General features: G+C 35.7%; 1 protein-coding gene across 4 annotated transcripts; it reads right to left on the reverse strand.

The window, feature by feature from the left end:
- Positions 1–2,043: 2,043 nt before the first annotated feature.
- LOC149299800 (decorin-like) lies at positions 2,044–14,583 on the reverse strand. 4 transcript variants are annotated; one of them, XM_089486091.1, is made up of 7 exons: positions 14,379–14,583; positions 9,112–9,224; positions 6,292–6,505; positions 5,430–5,543; positions 3,914–4,007; positions 2,774–2,912; positions 2,044–2,238 (listed from the first exon to the last, which is right to left on the reverse strand). In XM_089486091.1, exons 1-7 carry the CDS (start codon positions 14,581–14,583, stop codon positions 2,044–2,046), a joined length of 1,074 nt encoding a protein of 357 aa, XP_089342217.1. The 4 variants fall into 4 exon arrangements, with proteins under 4 accessions (XP_089342217.1, XP_089342218.1, XP_089342219.1 ...); XM_089486092.1 differs by lacking the exons at positions 6,292–6,505; positions 9,112–9,224; XM_089486093.1 differs by lacking the exons at positions 5,430–5,543; positions 6,292–6,505; positions 9,112–9,224.
- Positions 14,584–15,331: the final 748 nt, after the last annotated feature.

The following is a 15,331-nucleotide window of genomic DNA, read 5'->3' on the forward strand; positions in this document are numbered from 1 at the left end:
ATAAAAACAGTTTTTTAGGATCAGAACTATTCATGATGCCACAAACTGCTTCAGTGGTTAAAGTCCTACTCAGGTGCCATTAAGTTACATCTATATGTGAATGCTTCCCACAAATCAGATCTGCATTTTCCATACAAAACTCACATTATTGACACCTGGCTTCTTCTAACAATTTATTTCACTTAAAACCACATACTAAGGATTAATATATATATATAACTTTGTTTATGTATCTGCCTCTATTCTGGTGTGTGTCCTGGCTAGAGCCCACTGTTTTTAGGCCTACAAAGATCATCATGTCATGATTTAGAAAGATTCTAAATCCTTCTGGGCTCTATGTTTTCATATCACAACCTGCACCTAGGTAACTTTGCTCAGAGAGGCAAAGGTATTATTACTTCCTTAAATGTTTCCTTTTCTCTGTATGACTCTTTCCCATAATCTAGTTTTACAAGAGACAAAAAAGATAAAAAAAACTAAACATAAAACATAACAAGTGTAATAAAAGTCATACTAACTAAAGCTTTATTTAATTGGAAAATGTAAACATGTTGTATAAGAGTCTATACAAAACTATACAACAGAAGACCAATTGAGGCTTTGCACTCTTAATTGTCATTATCCAGTCATCTTTAGTTTGCCGTATCACTTACTGCTCTAAATTTGTGATCCACATCTGGCTTCAATTTATTAACTTTTGTAACATTTATAGGGAGATAATCTTTTTTGTACTGATACTCCATAGTAGTCCACAATTTACTACATATCTTTCATCGCATTCCAATTTATAATAGAAGTTGCTACATAGTTCTAACATCCATTCACTATCTAGACATGTTTAACTCTGTGAAATTTCACAATTATCTTCTTTTCTGGAAAGTAAGAAATTCCAGCCCAATGTTAAGTGTAGTACACATACTTAAAACCCTTTTCAAACAGTACATGTATATGCTTTTTTAATATATTTTTACAATACATTTATTTTCATACATCAGAAATCATATATATAGCCATTATTTTTTTCATTTTGTGGCCAACATTAACTGCCACTTGTGAACAATATTGCTAATTTTGCATTAATGAATTTAATTATTTATCCCTTTTTTTAAATGCCTGCATTGGTCAATTGTATATTAAAAGGCAAATATATGTCTCCTATTAAATGTGTAATTACTATACATATTAATATAATTCTATGCCTTAAAAGTACCATTAAGTACAAACATAGTATTAAGGACTGCAGGTTGGATGAAGGATTGGATTTCACATGTTTTATGGCAGACATGAAAAGGGCATAAAGCACGAATGAAAGAATGCCGCTAACCTGTGATTTGGGGCGAAAAAACCCAAAACTTCAGAAAAGCACATTTCCACTTAAAATTCTTCAAGAAGGTACTTATGCAATGCAATTTGTATGGTTATTATATTGTGACACATATTTCATTAGTTATTATTTTTCTGGTTAATAACCTTAGTTATCCCTATTCAAATTATTAGTTCATACAGAATTGAGTTAGGTTGGAGCTTCTTGTGCTTGGGACGTTCCTATACATATCACTTATATGTCTTGATAAAGATTAAGTGCTGATCAGTGGATACTATTCAGTTAAACATGTTTCCTATTGTTATTTGCACATTAAAATCATTTGCATTTGAATTAAGACAATGAGAAATTATGACTTTACCATTTGCTAAAAATGTTATATATTTACCAATGTGAGAAGTTTCTGTCTCTGAGAAATAGAGCCTAAACATTCATTTTCTGAAGCAACACATAAGCAAACCTACCATGATAACAGAATCCTCTGCATAACTTTAAATATGAACTATCAATTCCCTTCATAACTCATGCTGCATGATACTATGGATTATCTGCATGTAATCCCGTTTCAATGTAGGGAATCACTTCATCAAATGCTTTATACACTCTATTATTCAGGACATTTTCTAGAATTTTATTTTTTATTTGTTGCTTAGGTTTTTTGGAAGAAACATACTAACAAATACAACTTTATTTGAAATACATTATAACATAGAAACAGTTTACTTGTAGTTTCCAATTTGAACAGCAGAACGTTCATATACACATCTGAATGTGGCTGGCTGAATTTCCCAGTACTGCACAGGGTTGCTGAACAGACTGATGCCTGAATAGGAAGCCTTCTTGGTGTTGTATCCAATGGGACAAAAGTCGTTGACTGAAACCGCTGCAATTTTATTGCTATGAAGGTACACAACCTGCAAAATTCAGGATGAAATTAGTTACTCAAATGGCAGATGTCTCTAGGTGGAGGTGGATATATTACTATTTCTTCTGTATTATACATGCCCATCTCTCGTTCCTACGCATAACGGACATCCATTGACACTTCCTCTCTAGATGACCAATTACACCCCAACACCAACATTGCCTTTTCTTCTGCATTATCGCCTACCACTTCACCCATTTACAGTGCTATCTCCTACTACCTGTCTTTGGATCTTCTTCCATCTTACAGTAAGCATCACCATCAATGCATTTTTATCATAAAGAATATATTTCTAGTCTGAGGGAGCAAGGTTATGGCTAGCAAAGATTTATGTAGCCACCTATCATTGATGCATTGCTTAGTGTTTATTCAAGTTGTTTCAAGTCACATAGTGTTCTTAAAATGTTGTCTTCTCCCTCCATAGACGTACCACGTACTGAAACTGACTTTATATTGGTTAAATACATACGGTTAAAAAAAAAAGTTTTTTTTTTCATGGGAATTATAGAGTACTGATAGATTACCTGTATGTATTTGTGTTCACCGAGTCCAGCAGGCACCTTGGTTAAAGAATTGTGATCTAAGTGAAGTTCCCTAAGATGTGGAGCATTGGGTACTGATCCATTTTCAACAAAGGCAATGTTATTAAAACCCAAACCAAGTCTGTAATTAAAAGGATGTATGTTAAAATAAATATTTACCTAATCAGTTTAATATTTGTTTTGAAAACTGTGTATTACACTGTGAATTCAGTTTAACAGGTATCTATTACAACAATACGTTTGATTTTTGTTTTATATAATGTTATGCAGGGATCTTAAATCTTACCTACAATATGTAAGTAGCTTATTTTACTATTATATCTTCAAATATTAGTAGTCTGACATAGTCTAACACATGAGATGAGACCTTGTAGCATAATCATATGACGCATGGTAGCACAATTATATAGCACAATCATATTAACAAAAGAACAGCAATGTTTGTAATCTAAAGCAATTGAATCTACTTTATTTTTCATGTGAGATAAACTTTGGGCTTCCATGCCGAGAACTGCAAAAAAAAGATGAATGCATTTTTGAGCAAGTCTGGAATGTGTTATCTATGAAGCCACAAGCTATTTTGACTGTCTGTGCTTGCTGTCTATGTTATGGCCTGTAGGGTTAGCACATGTTTGGACACTGTTATCTAAATCTGCAGAATTCTTATCTCAAAAGGTGTCAGAGAGGTTAACCCATTTCTAATACGTACACGGTGTGAAATGTACAGAGAGGACGAGTTTTGGCCTTAGACCTAAAATAGTTAAAAAAAATAAACCAATAAACTCATTGTGATATAATTTGATGTAGTGTTTGTGTTGTAAGGATGTCTTGTTGATGAAATAGTAGGCGCATATTGATATTTAGTGTAATGAATATTGAAAAACATAATTCTCAATGGGACCTATCATGAGCTATCGTGAGCTATCATGGGATATGTGTAAGAACAACACATTTAGTAGAATGAATGAAGACGGTACTACGTCATGGCACTACAGGTAAAAAATACCCTTCACTACTCCCGAACACTTTATTATTACAAGTTTTAGTCAGGTTCATTGAATCAAAGTCAATGTTTGCTGTTGAACATTTGTATCTAATTAGATGAATTATAGATTTACTCACTTTGCAAGGTTGTTTAAACCACTGAAACTGTCAGCATCAACTTTGGTGATTTTGTTACTATCAAGATGAAGCTCGGTGAGAGAGCTTGGTAGACCTTAAAAGAAAAGTAATTCCCATATTATGTCCATTGTATTATCACTTGTAAACATTTCAACAAAGTAGACTGGAATAAAGTGATGATTAAATCAGAAAACCTGAGTTATATCTGTATTTTTTTGTGTCAAAGTTTGTTGCATTACATCCTGACCCTGCACATTCACATCTTATCTTCAACAATCTGAGAAAGACATCTAACATCTGTCATAAGCTAGTTTAGTTCTAGTTTAGTTTTTTTAAACGATTCAGCCATTTACTTTTTTTGTTCTTTAACTCACACTGGCCAGCATAGATACAACTTGGGAGGGGGCAGGAAATTTTCAGATTGCTTATCTTTTTCCTCTGTCTGCATACTGTCATTTATCCATGGACAGACAGATAACTTTTAACATAGATCAATAGAAACAGTGTTAACTAAGTGCTGTCTACCAATCTGAGGTTAAAAAAATATGCATTTGTTATCATGGGAGCACATCTGAGGCTAGATGATAAGTGAAAAACAGAGACAATACGGTAAATTTCAGTAGATCTGCCATGGTTAAACCATGTTCTGTCAACATTTGAAAACTGGTGGTTTTTACACTGAATTAGTTTCTTTACTATGGTATCCCTATTGTACATTGGAAAGAAAAGGGGCACAGTGGGTATTTTTCCGACAAGTGACTTAGATTTTAATCATATAACTTGACATTTATGACACGTGCAATATCAATACATTAACTTGCTATACTAAAATCGAGACAGAGACACAGAAGCACAGAGATTAAAGACCACAGTGTTGTTACAATTTTTTAAGGTTAACAAACTGTAGTAAAATATCAATATAAGTAATTTATTAAAATTATTAGATTAGATTGAAATTGCTAACTGATAGGATTATGTTGACTAGATGGGGGTTTGTAAGAGTACTGACATAGATGAGGCACCAGCATAACCGAAACATCCATACTCTGAACTCATGACTCCAAATACAAATGACCCAGTCGAGCTCTTAAAACTGTAGCATATGACGTTTGCCTGAAAATTAATTAGGCTACTGAAGGGCTGCCCTTTGTTAAGACTATTTACTGGTCTGTTCTAGGTTAGTCAGTTCAATCTATCTCACCTAAACCAAGCATTCTGTATATTTTGATGTGCATTAGTAAAATACATGGTGTATTGTTTCTAGCACTCAGTGTTTAAATTAGGCTAAATAAATAACATAAGACATGGCCAAAACCTCATGTAGTATGAAGTTTTTATATCAGGTGGAATATTGTGTAAGTTAGAAAGGCTGTTCATATCGTTTGTCAAAGTCTGTTTTTAATTGGCTCCTAATATTATAGTAATAAAATCAATTTTAATTTTTAATCATTTATTTGCAATATTCACAAGTGTTATTAGAATGCTTCTGTGAAATGCAACACTTAAACATTCTTACCTTTTGGAATACTAGTAATGTTAGTGTCAGCGATCCTTAGGTAGGACAGTTTTTTCATTCCTTGAAAAGCTCCTTTCTCAATTCCAGAACTTTCTATTGGGTTTGTACCGAGTTCTGTAAGAGAGCATTATTTTATTTATTACATTTCTACATTGTTTTTGGTATAGAGGGTGTGATACATATTTAAATCTACTGCAAAATCCAATAACACTAAAGACAGATATGCTTTATTCTGACTCTTTTGAGATGGTCTCACTTGGATTTACAAACAATTTGTTATAGAATGGTAGGACATTTTTAGTTTGAGTTAAATTTTTCTTGTTTCTAAATCTTATATTAAGTCTATACAACTGTACTTTTTATGAACGTTGTTGTATGCTTCATTGTTTAGCATTTGTTAAGTAATATTATATAAGGAATAAAAAGAAATGCTGCTAGAATCAAGAACAGTATCTGTATTGAAGTTTGCCTGTTAATGCTTTTCTTGAAACATTCTTGAAGCCAAAAGCACTCATATCGGTCACCATTGGTGGTTGAAAATAACTGTCAATCCATAGCCAGGAGTAATTAATCCATCATAGCAATTTGGCAGGAAATAATCTGTAAACAGGTCTTGCACTTAGCTCAGTCTATTTTGCAATGGTATATTTAACCTCATATGTTTTTCCAAACATGTTATTTAATCTGTAATCACATATGTTTATTTTGTGTACTAAATGCTTTTGAAAGATCAACTTGAACATTTGTATAAGCGCATTGTCACAAACAGGAATATAAGATTTTGGTTTTATCATGCTTTCTGAATAATCACTGTAATAATACTAATAATACTAATTATAATAATAATTGTAGTGTACTTTACCTATAACAATCATGTTATTCAAGCCATCAAACACAGATTTCTTTACTTTAGTGATCAAGTTCTCGTGCACACGCAATTCTTGAATTGATTTGGGCATGTTAACGGGAATTTCTTTTAAGTTATTTTTTGATAAGTAAAGCCTTTCCAGTTTTGTCAGGGAGGCAAATGCATTAGGGCTGATTGATTTAATCTTGTTGTTAACGAGAATTAAAGCCTGTAAAAGAAAATACAAAATAATTAAAACGATAATTGTGTACTATAATGTTTGTAAAAAATAGATCAATTATATTTATGTTAAAATTCTAGTTAAAATAATTTGTGTGGCAAACTCTACTGAGAATCAGCCAATGTAAAATGATATGTATGGATTAAATAAAAACTTGTTTGGCAGAACTACAAACAGAATATGGGGTTCTAAATTTAGAACTGTAGCCACTTCTAAAAGGAAATATATAAGCTTGGAATGTTTTCTCCACCCAGTTGAGTGATTATTAATATTACTACTGCCTTCTTTACAAAATGCAAATCGTTAGTCACGAAAACGGGGGATTCCTTTATGCCAAACAGTATTAAGTTTCGTAATAATAATAAGTACTTTCCATTCTTGAAATAAATAACAAATTAGGATAGCAAGGCAAAGACATGCCAGTTCAAATCCCATTCATTACCAATATGCTGTGACAAAATGCTATTACCCTCTTTAGAAAAATTAGTTCACTTTAGTTCATTTTCTTTAGTTCATAGGTTGCTCTGGGTCAAAAGAGGATGGAGAACATGTGAACGTGGGTAAATACAATAAAAGTACCACTAACAAGTTTTCTAATTATTTAATTAAAATAATAAATATACTATTAAATTATAATAAGAAAAAAAAAGTATTTTTTTCTCCCATAAAATTAAAGGGACTAGTACATGTATATACTTTTCTAGCGAGCATGTACTCTGTATAAACCAAACATAAACTAATCTTTTCCATAAAGTTCTATTTTTTTTCTCCTCACATTCAGCTTTTTAATTTGGAGTCAGCAGTATTGCAGATGTTTTTCATTACTACCTCTGAGACAGCCAAGATTCCTTTTGGCCCCTTTCTCAAATGTCACTGCACTTGGAAACAGACCATGGCAATTGTATCCAAAATTAAGTACATTTTATCTTCACTTGAACTTGTAATTAATGCACAAATTGTATGAAGATAGAGCGAAGAACATCTCTGACAAATAACTGAGGACGATTTAAAATAATGTCAAAAAATACTCAATTTGATTTTCAGAAGTAACAGTATTACATATAAGTTGTTCTTGTAGTGTTGTTCTTTTTTTTCAAAAGGCATTATTTTCCAAATAGATGATTAGGTCAAATGAACTACTATGTTCACAAATGTTCTAAGCAATGCAGCCCTGTACTATTCATGAATTTAGCGTTAATAAATATTTAGTGCGACTTTTTAAAATATTTTTAATTTATTAAAAATGTTATTGTTTTGGAGAACTGATGCTAAAATTCTTATTATGTTAAGAATTATGCTCAGCCTATGTGTTTAACTGGGATACACACTGTAGTGCTAAGGGTATTTACTGTGTTAGTAAGTGTTACTGATTTTTTTTTCTTATAAAATCTGTTTCTTCCTTTTAAGTGACCTTCCAAAGATACTTTTCGGTACATTGTACCAAAGGTAACCTGCAATAATGACTGTGCGTACTATATATTCAAATCTATGAAAACTGACCAATATATGCACAGTTAAAGATAATGATCATATGATGAATGATGAATGTGATATTTTGCGCATGTGTTTCCAGTGGCAACACTACCCATTTGAGACACATCAAGTCTGACTACAACTCACTATATATTGGACTAGTGTTCTTGTAACAGTATCAGGAACCTTTGGATTAGATACAGTTACCCTAAGCACGGGAGGTTGTTTTCCACCAGTAGTCTTTGGGGTTGCTGGCATTCCTGTCTCCCAACGTTCCCTGTCATCCTTGTTCCGGTTCTGGATACCACTATGGCTCATCCAGCTGGCTCTGATTACATTTCAGTTGTTCTCCCTGGTTCCATCTTCTGGCTCCATGTCTGTCTTTTTGCACCTCCCAGACCCCATCGGAAACGGTCTCAATCTGCTGTCATCTGCCAGTCCCTGTTCCAGACTCCTCTAATCTACCAAACCTTGTAGGCAGATAGTACTAGAACATTTCTTTAAGAATCGTAGGTGGAGGCATGTATGTAAAGTGCGTAATACAATTTGTTATTCCTAAACTACCATTGCATGAGCTCACGGACCCATGTATGTGATTTTTTTTCTTGCTGCATTCTGTACTATGTAGGACTTCTATAACTTTGCTTGCTCACCATGGGTTTACTGAATTTGTGGTTTGCAGCAGTTATCATATTTACACATATTGCTTTCAGTTGGTTCCAGATTTAAAGTAGCTAGTGCTCTTTTGAGAAGGAAGGTCTGTAAGTTGTATATCTTTGTGACAGAGAACATTTGAGGAAACAGTCTCCCTGTCTCTACCTCAGCCCCATGCTCATGACACTATGGCTATACATGTGCACAGACAGGGCACAAAAAAAGGAACTGGACTAGATAAACTATTTTGTCTAAAATAATGCTTGAATGAGACAAAAACAAGTGCTGCATATTTTTGTATGGGATCTAGAGCATGACTTTTCTATATAAAAATGTTTATATATAAATACAGGACAATATATTCTTTGTAATTTCAGACAAGTCCAATAAGTATGGTACATTTACAAGTTATTTCAGACAGTTTTCAATGGAACCAATAATATTAGAAATATTAGAAACATTCTTACATGAAGATTCTTGAGCTTCTTGAAATCATCATCTTTAATTTCAGTGATTTTGTTGTTCTGCAAATCAAGAAGAGTTGTGTCTGCTGGGATGTCTTTTGGCACGTGCTCTAGTCCTAGGATAAAGTAAACTCATTAAACATTTTTATGTTGGCCTGTAATTTTAATGGTTTTCATCTTTTACTCACACAGAAGACTACCCAAATGCTAATCAATCCCCTTGTAATATCTCATCTAGATTATTGCAACTGCAACTGCATTCCTTCTCTCTCGTCCTTCACCTTTCCAATCCATCCAGAACACCACCACCAGACTCATTTTCTTATTCCATTGTTCTTTGTCTGCTGTCCCACTAAGCCCTACGTTGGACCATGTCCAAATACTACCTGACTTTTTTGCTGTTCCCATGACTTGAGTCTCTCTTTTACCTTTATCACCTCTTCCCACTCATCCAGGATTTCACTCATGCTGTCCCTATGCTCTGGAATTCCCTGCCTTGTTCTATCTTTCCCACGTATTCTAATATTAAACAATCAGTGAAGCATTCTTCTCCTTCTAATACCCCAAACCTGCATCCTGAAGACACATTTGTCCTCCTCAACTTTGAGATTTTTACCACTGCAGAACTAGGGACAGTGACACAGATAATGCATAGCAATTGCTTGTATGATGGGTTCTCCTTGAATTTTGTTTTGCAAAATATTTCACCTATGAAGAGAATGGTTCATAACAAACCCTAACAACTGTAGCTTCTAGAAGTGTAAAACACTGTATTGTAAACAACTCCAACAGCTTTCACAGTACCATAGTTTCCATTAACATTGACATAACTACACTACTACCACTTGTTTCTGTCTCCTCGTACCAGTTCAAAATTTTTTAGAAAAGGCCCTTCCGACCCAGGTCATATGGCCCCTTTCTGAACTATTTTGAACCAGCACAGGGAGACAGGAACATCTGGATCATGTTACATCACCTGACCCCGCGGTGAACCCGGGGCTGATCTCACAGTGTGCGAGCAGCTGGAGAGAAAGCTGCCCGAGAAGTGAGAGGTAAGCGGGGGCGGGTGAGAGGGGGTATGTACGTTTGTTTGTAAATATGTATCTTTGTATAAGTATGTGAGCATGGATGTGTAACTATGTGTGTGAGCATGGATGTGTAGTTGTGCGTGTGTGAGCATGGATGTGTAGTGTGTGTGTGAGTATGGATGTGTAGATTGTATGTTGGAAGGGGGGCAAGAGGCAAAGAAGGCACAGACAAGTTGAGGGCAATTATGGCACAGACCAGCCGTTTGGGGCAAAGATGGCACAGATAAACTGTTTGGAGGCACTCACAAGCTGGGGCAAAGATGGCACAAACGGGATCTTTGGGGATTAGGATGCAACTGATAAGCTGGTTGGGATGTTACTTTGGGAGATGTTGCTTGGTGAAGTTGGGGGGGCAAGGGCAATTTTTGCACCAGGGCTCTGTTGTTTCTAGTTACGCCTCTGTACACTGGATTTAGATATTGCATGTACGTTTTCAGTGTATAATTACATAATGCAAGCTCTGTTTAACATTTTGCGTACCAATGTGACTGAGCTCCCTGGTTCTTAAGGGAACAGTTTAGTCCCTAAAATTGTATTTACCTTGGATGTTAGTGCATTTAACTACATGTATATACGAGCACCCATAATTTAGTAACTGGAGTTCCAAATAAAACTTCTGTCTAATTCATGCGATTTATCATGAATTAGATCTGGAGTGCTTCCTTAAACTATTAAAATATTTACATACTACAATCGATTTATGTGGGCTCCCTTTATTCTAATAATATGCATGTGCCCTACTCCCCACTATAAGTCATGCAGGAGATGTGCTTGGCCACAAAATGACGAACTACATGCTCTTATAATTTGCCTGCCATGACCAAGGCAGGCTTTGTGATTAGTGCTTTGCAACATATAGCCACTGGAATCAATAGTGTACAGGACTCTGCCAGTGGCTGCACATACCTCTGACGTGACTTACAGACCTCTAGTCCATGGCAGTGGCAGATGTTCAGGGACCAATGGGGCAACTTGGATTTAAGGCAGTTGCCTATTTTTCCCAGCATTAAAGACACGAGAATAAACTTCTAGCTGTTGCCAACACACTGCTTTTAGTACTGCTATAAAGCTTTTTTTGGTCTATGAGGCCACCACATGGGTGTTCTTGAATGGCAAATCACAGCAGTCATTCTGTTTACAAAGAGATATACAGACTTCCTGTGGAGTGCACAGATAAGATGGCTTCTTGTGCATGTCTCATCATGGGAAACATCTGTGCTATAATTTGCTGTAAAGTCAGAGAAAATGGGTGTCTTTATTCCATGTCAATGGCCTTACTTTTCTGTCTCCCTTCTTTTTGTTCACTTCAGCAACTGTAAATGAACAACGTAAGATTTGACCGTTTTATGACTCTTATACAAAAAGTGTTTCCAAAATTAAGTTTAGAAAAAAAAAATTTAATCCAGGGTTTCTGGAGAACAGATTTCTCATTTTCACAGAGAGTGCCAAAAGATCATCGGACAGTTTAAATAAAAAAACCTTGCAGTTTAAAAAAATTATATGCAGCACAGATTAAGTAATGGAAATTAAACATGTTACAGCAAAACAAAAAAAGCAGTTTTACCCTTGCTGTGCCTCTTGTATAAAAATGATTTTGCTTTGAGCTAATGCAGTATGTTAATTATAAACCTAATAAAAATGTTGCATCTATAAAACATAAATGAATGCCTCCATAACATTAATATGTGTTATGGTAAAGTAACTACCAGAAGACTTAGTAGATAAAGATTATGTCCATTTGTACCTAATTTTATTATTATTGTTTTCACGTCCGCTGTGAAGAAATATTTTTAAATAATATAATGGGTTTAGACAGCATCATGTTTGTCATGTGCAGGGGCGTAACTAGAAACCACGAGGCTCTGGTGCTAAAATTGCCCCGCCCCCCCCACCTTCTTTGACTTCTGCTTCCCCTTCCAACATACAACAAATGTAAACACACTTACACAAATCACACACACCTATTCATACTCACTAACACACACTCCACACCCATACATGCTCACAAACACCTACACATCTCTACACACACAAAGTTCACATCCCTGCTCACACACACACACAAGTACACACCCCTACTCATTCACATACACAAGTACACACCCCTGCTCACACACATACACAAGTACACATCCCTGCTCACACACACAAGTACACATGCATGCTCACACACAAAAGTACACATGCATGCTCACACACACATACAAGTACACACCCCTGCTCACACACACACAAGAGCATATCCATGCACACACACAAGTACACATGCATACTCACACACACATGAGCACATCCATGCTCACACACACACACAAGTACACATTCATGCTCACATAAACATATATATATATATATGCACACACAAACAATACATACATCCCGCCTGTACGAGCAGCCTCTGTTTCACCGTGCAGTCATGTGACATCACGTGACCCCCCCATATGCTCCTGTCTCCCCCTGTCAGTTCAAAATAGTTTAGAAAGGGCCCTTCTGACCTAGATCGGTGTGGTCCAGGTTGGAAGAGCTTTTTCTAAACAATTTTGAACCAGCGCGGGAGACAGGAAGAACAGGTCGCGCCGGACCCCTAAGAGGCACGGGTCCCGTCACAGCGACTGCTGTGACCCCTGTAGTTACGCCAGTGGTCATGTGTATTTGTTTTAGCTGTGTTGTCTTAGTCCAATCTATAGCACAAACATACTGACTACTTTTGATACTACCTTGCATGGACCCCTGTGCATTTTGCTGCATGTAAACTTGAACATGCATACTTACTGGAGCTATAAAATGAGAATTCTGTCTCAAAAATGTAATTCCTCTCCTAGTTGCCTCCACTGAAAGCATATTCATCTTTCAAATGCACAAGAAACCTGCAACTGCAATTGGTTGCTTCTTTAAATGTACAGTATAATATCCCTGATGCTACAGAAAACTCTAAGTACTTTAATATACATTTGCCCCAAACAAACAACAAAAGTAATAAAGCACTTACTTGACACAGGAAAGACAGCCCTGCAACAGCAGCTTCCCCCCCCCCTCCATGTTCCATCTGGTTTTGTCACCGATTGGCTGCTTGATGCAGTCAATCAACATCAAGAAATCAATGGTAGCCCTTTCCAAATATGCACACTGGGGTCTAAACAGTCCCCTGAATGCAGCCTTCACAGAGCCAAATCTGGAGCTGACTGGTGGTGAGTATCAAATGTAGGTAGAAGTGTTTGGCTAAACATATCTTCTGCAGAACAGTTAGCTGGAGGGTTTGCAAAGGGGCCAGTGTATTAAGGGCGATAGTTAACACATTACACTGAACAGGCAAAAGTGAAATGAAGCTGATAATGCTTTTGTGCCATCTTTCATTTTAACCCCCCCAATTATTCCATCATAAGTCACTCTTAATTGTTAATATGGCCCCTATTGCTTTATTTCTAGTGACTCTGTAGGTCCATTGCACCCCGTGAGGAAGAGTGTCCCAGTTTACCAAGTTTATCAAGCTGCTTCTTATTATCTCACACATCAGGAAAGATGAGCCCAAAAGTAGATGGAAACTAACTGTTTCAGCCTACTGATCTCAACACATTTTGTGCATTTATGTCATCGGAAACTTGGTAACGGGTGCAAAAGCCTTCCTTCAAGAGGCTACCTAGGTTGCAAAGACTTTTGCACCTGAGACCAAGTTTCCGATGTTCCGTACCACTTTCATGCAAAGAGAGTAAATGCTTAGAGGGGATTATGATGATGGCTTGAGTGTATTTTCTAAACAAGGACTACATCATTATTAGTGGAATATTTCTATTATGTATTTATTAGTAACTTAATAAAGGGTTATTGACAAATTTGAGATAAACCAATCATTTAATTCTGGTTTAAGAACCCTCTGTTTGTTCTTTATTTCATACGTCATATATTTTTTCAACTCTAACAATGTAGCACATATGTCTCTGTCAAAGGCATAATCTAGGGCATTTGGTGCAAATTTCCTATGATGCAAGGTCCACTAGTACCAGTGTTGGTTTAACAGATTACCCATGTTTTTATAGCGCTGGATGTGTTATATAACTATGCACAAAGTGGCCACAACTGACAATGTGGTTTTAGACTGAGGGGATGGCAATCCTATTGGATTTTGTATTCATTTCAAAGTTGAGGGTCTATTACAGAGTACATTATTCTGACAGGGAAACATACCTATGTCAGAGCACTGAACAACACGGAGGTGGCACTGACAGCGAAAGGGACAGGTAGGTACAACTGGTTCTCGAGGGAATGGATCAAGTGTTGGACCATAACCAGATGCCTCATCCTCTAGCATAAAGTCAAACAACCCTTTCTGGTGGAAGGGTTTGGCCCAACATACTGTTACAAGAAGAGTGAGAATGATGGCTGTCCTCATGGTGTTAGATCATCTAGTTCGCGGACAGCACAATACCCTAGGATAAAAAAATAAGCAAAAGACTGATTACACATATAATGGCATATTACTGATGTATAATACTGTAATAACAAATACACCCCATTTCCATTTTTCTGGTATACAGGTACCAAAATTTCTTTTTGGAAAATGCATGGTAGACACAGTTGATAAACGTGATAATATATTAAGCCCATCCATATTTAAGTTCCAATGCTTTTTGGTCGAGAACTACTCTTTTTCTCTTGGCAATGGTGATGCATTAAACTTCAAAATTCAATTGAAAACGCTTATTTCCAAAAGTTACGCTTGATAAGAAAGCTGTCTACTGTTTATATTTAACAGGAAGCATTGTTGTCACTTCCTTTTCCTCTTTGAGTGGGCGGCAATCAAAATGTTCTCTTCTTGTAGGGCAAAAGCATGTGCTTAAGCAAAGAAATAATCATTTTCAAGGCAAATATTTTATATACTTTGTTAATGGACTTTTACTAACAATGTTTTTAGCAGCAAATTAAACTATTTATAGTTGTTAATTGCATCTCTATAGTAATACTATAGATATAGGATTGTATAAAATACTTTTAACTTAGAGAAAGTTGAATTCTATATGCACATTGGTTTTAAAACCTTGAAATATAAGTATGAAATTATTTTATTGAGTTACAGTAAACTATAAGTTTTAAGATTTATATGCGGAAAAATGCATAATTATGTCAAGGAAATTTCAAAT

Source organism: Sceloporus occidentalis, unplaced genomic scaffold (genome assembly GCF_023333645.1).
Source record: "Sceloporus occidentalis isolate IW3139 unplaced genomic scaffold, rSceOcc1.0.p SCAF_28, whole genome shotgun sequence".
Classification (NCBI taxonomy): domain Eukaryota; kingdom Metazoa; phylum Chordata; class Lepidosauria; order Squamata; family Phrynosomatidae; genus Sceloporus; species Sceloporus occidentalis.

Coding starts and splice junctions, on each gene's coding strand:
- LOC149299800 (XM_089486091.1), bottom strand. CDS start 14,583: ATGAGGACAGCCATCATTCTCACTCTTCTTGTAACAGTATGTTGGGCC. Junction 6,506..9,111: donor AGAAGCTCAAGAATCTTCAT/GTAAGAATGTTT, acceptor TTTCTTTTACAG/GCTTTAATTCTCGTTAACAA. Junction 4,008..5,429: donor CATTACTAGTATTCCAAAAG/GTAAGAATGTTT, acceptor TTTTCTTTTAAG/GTCTACCAAGCTCTCTCACC.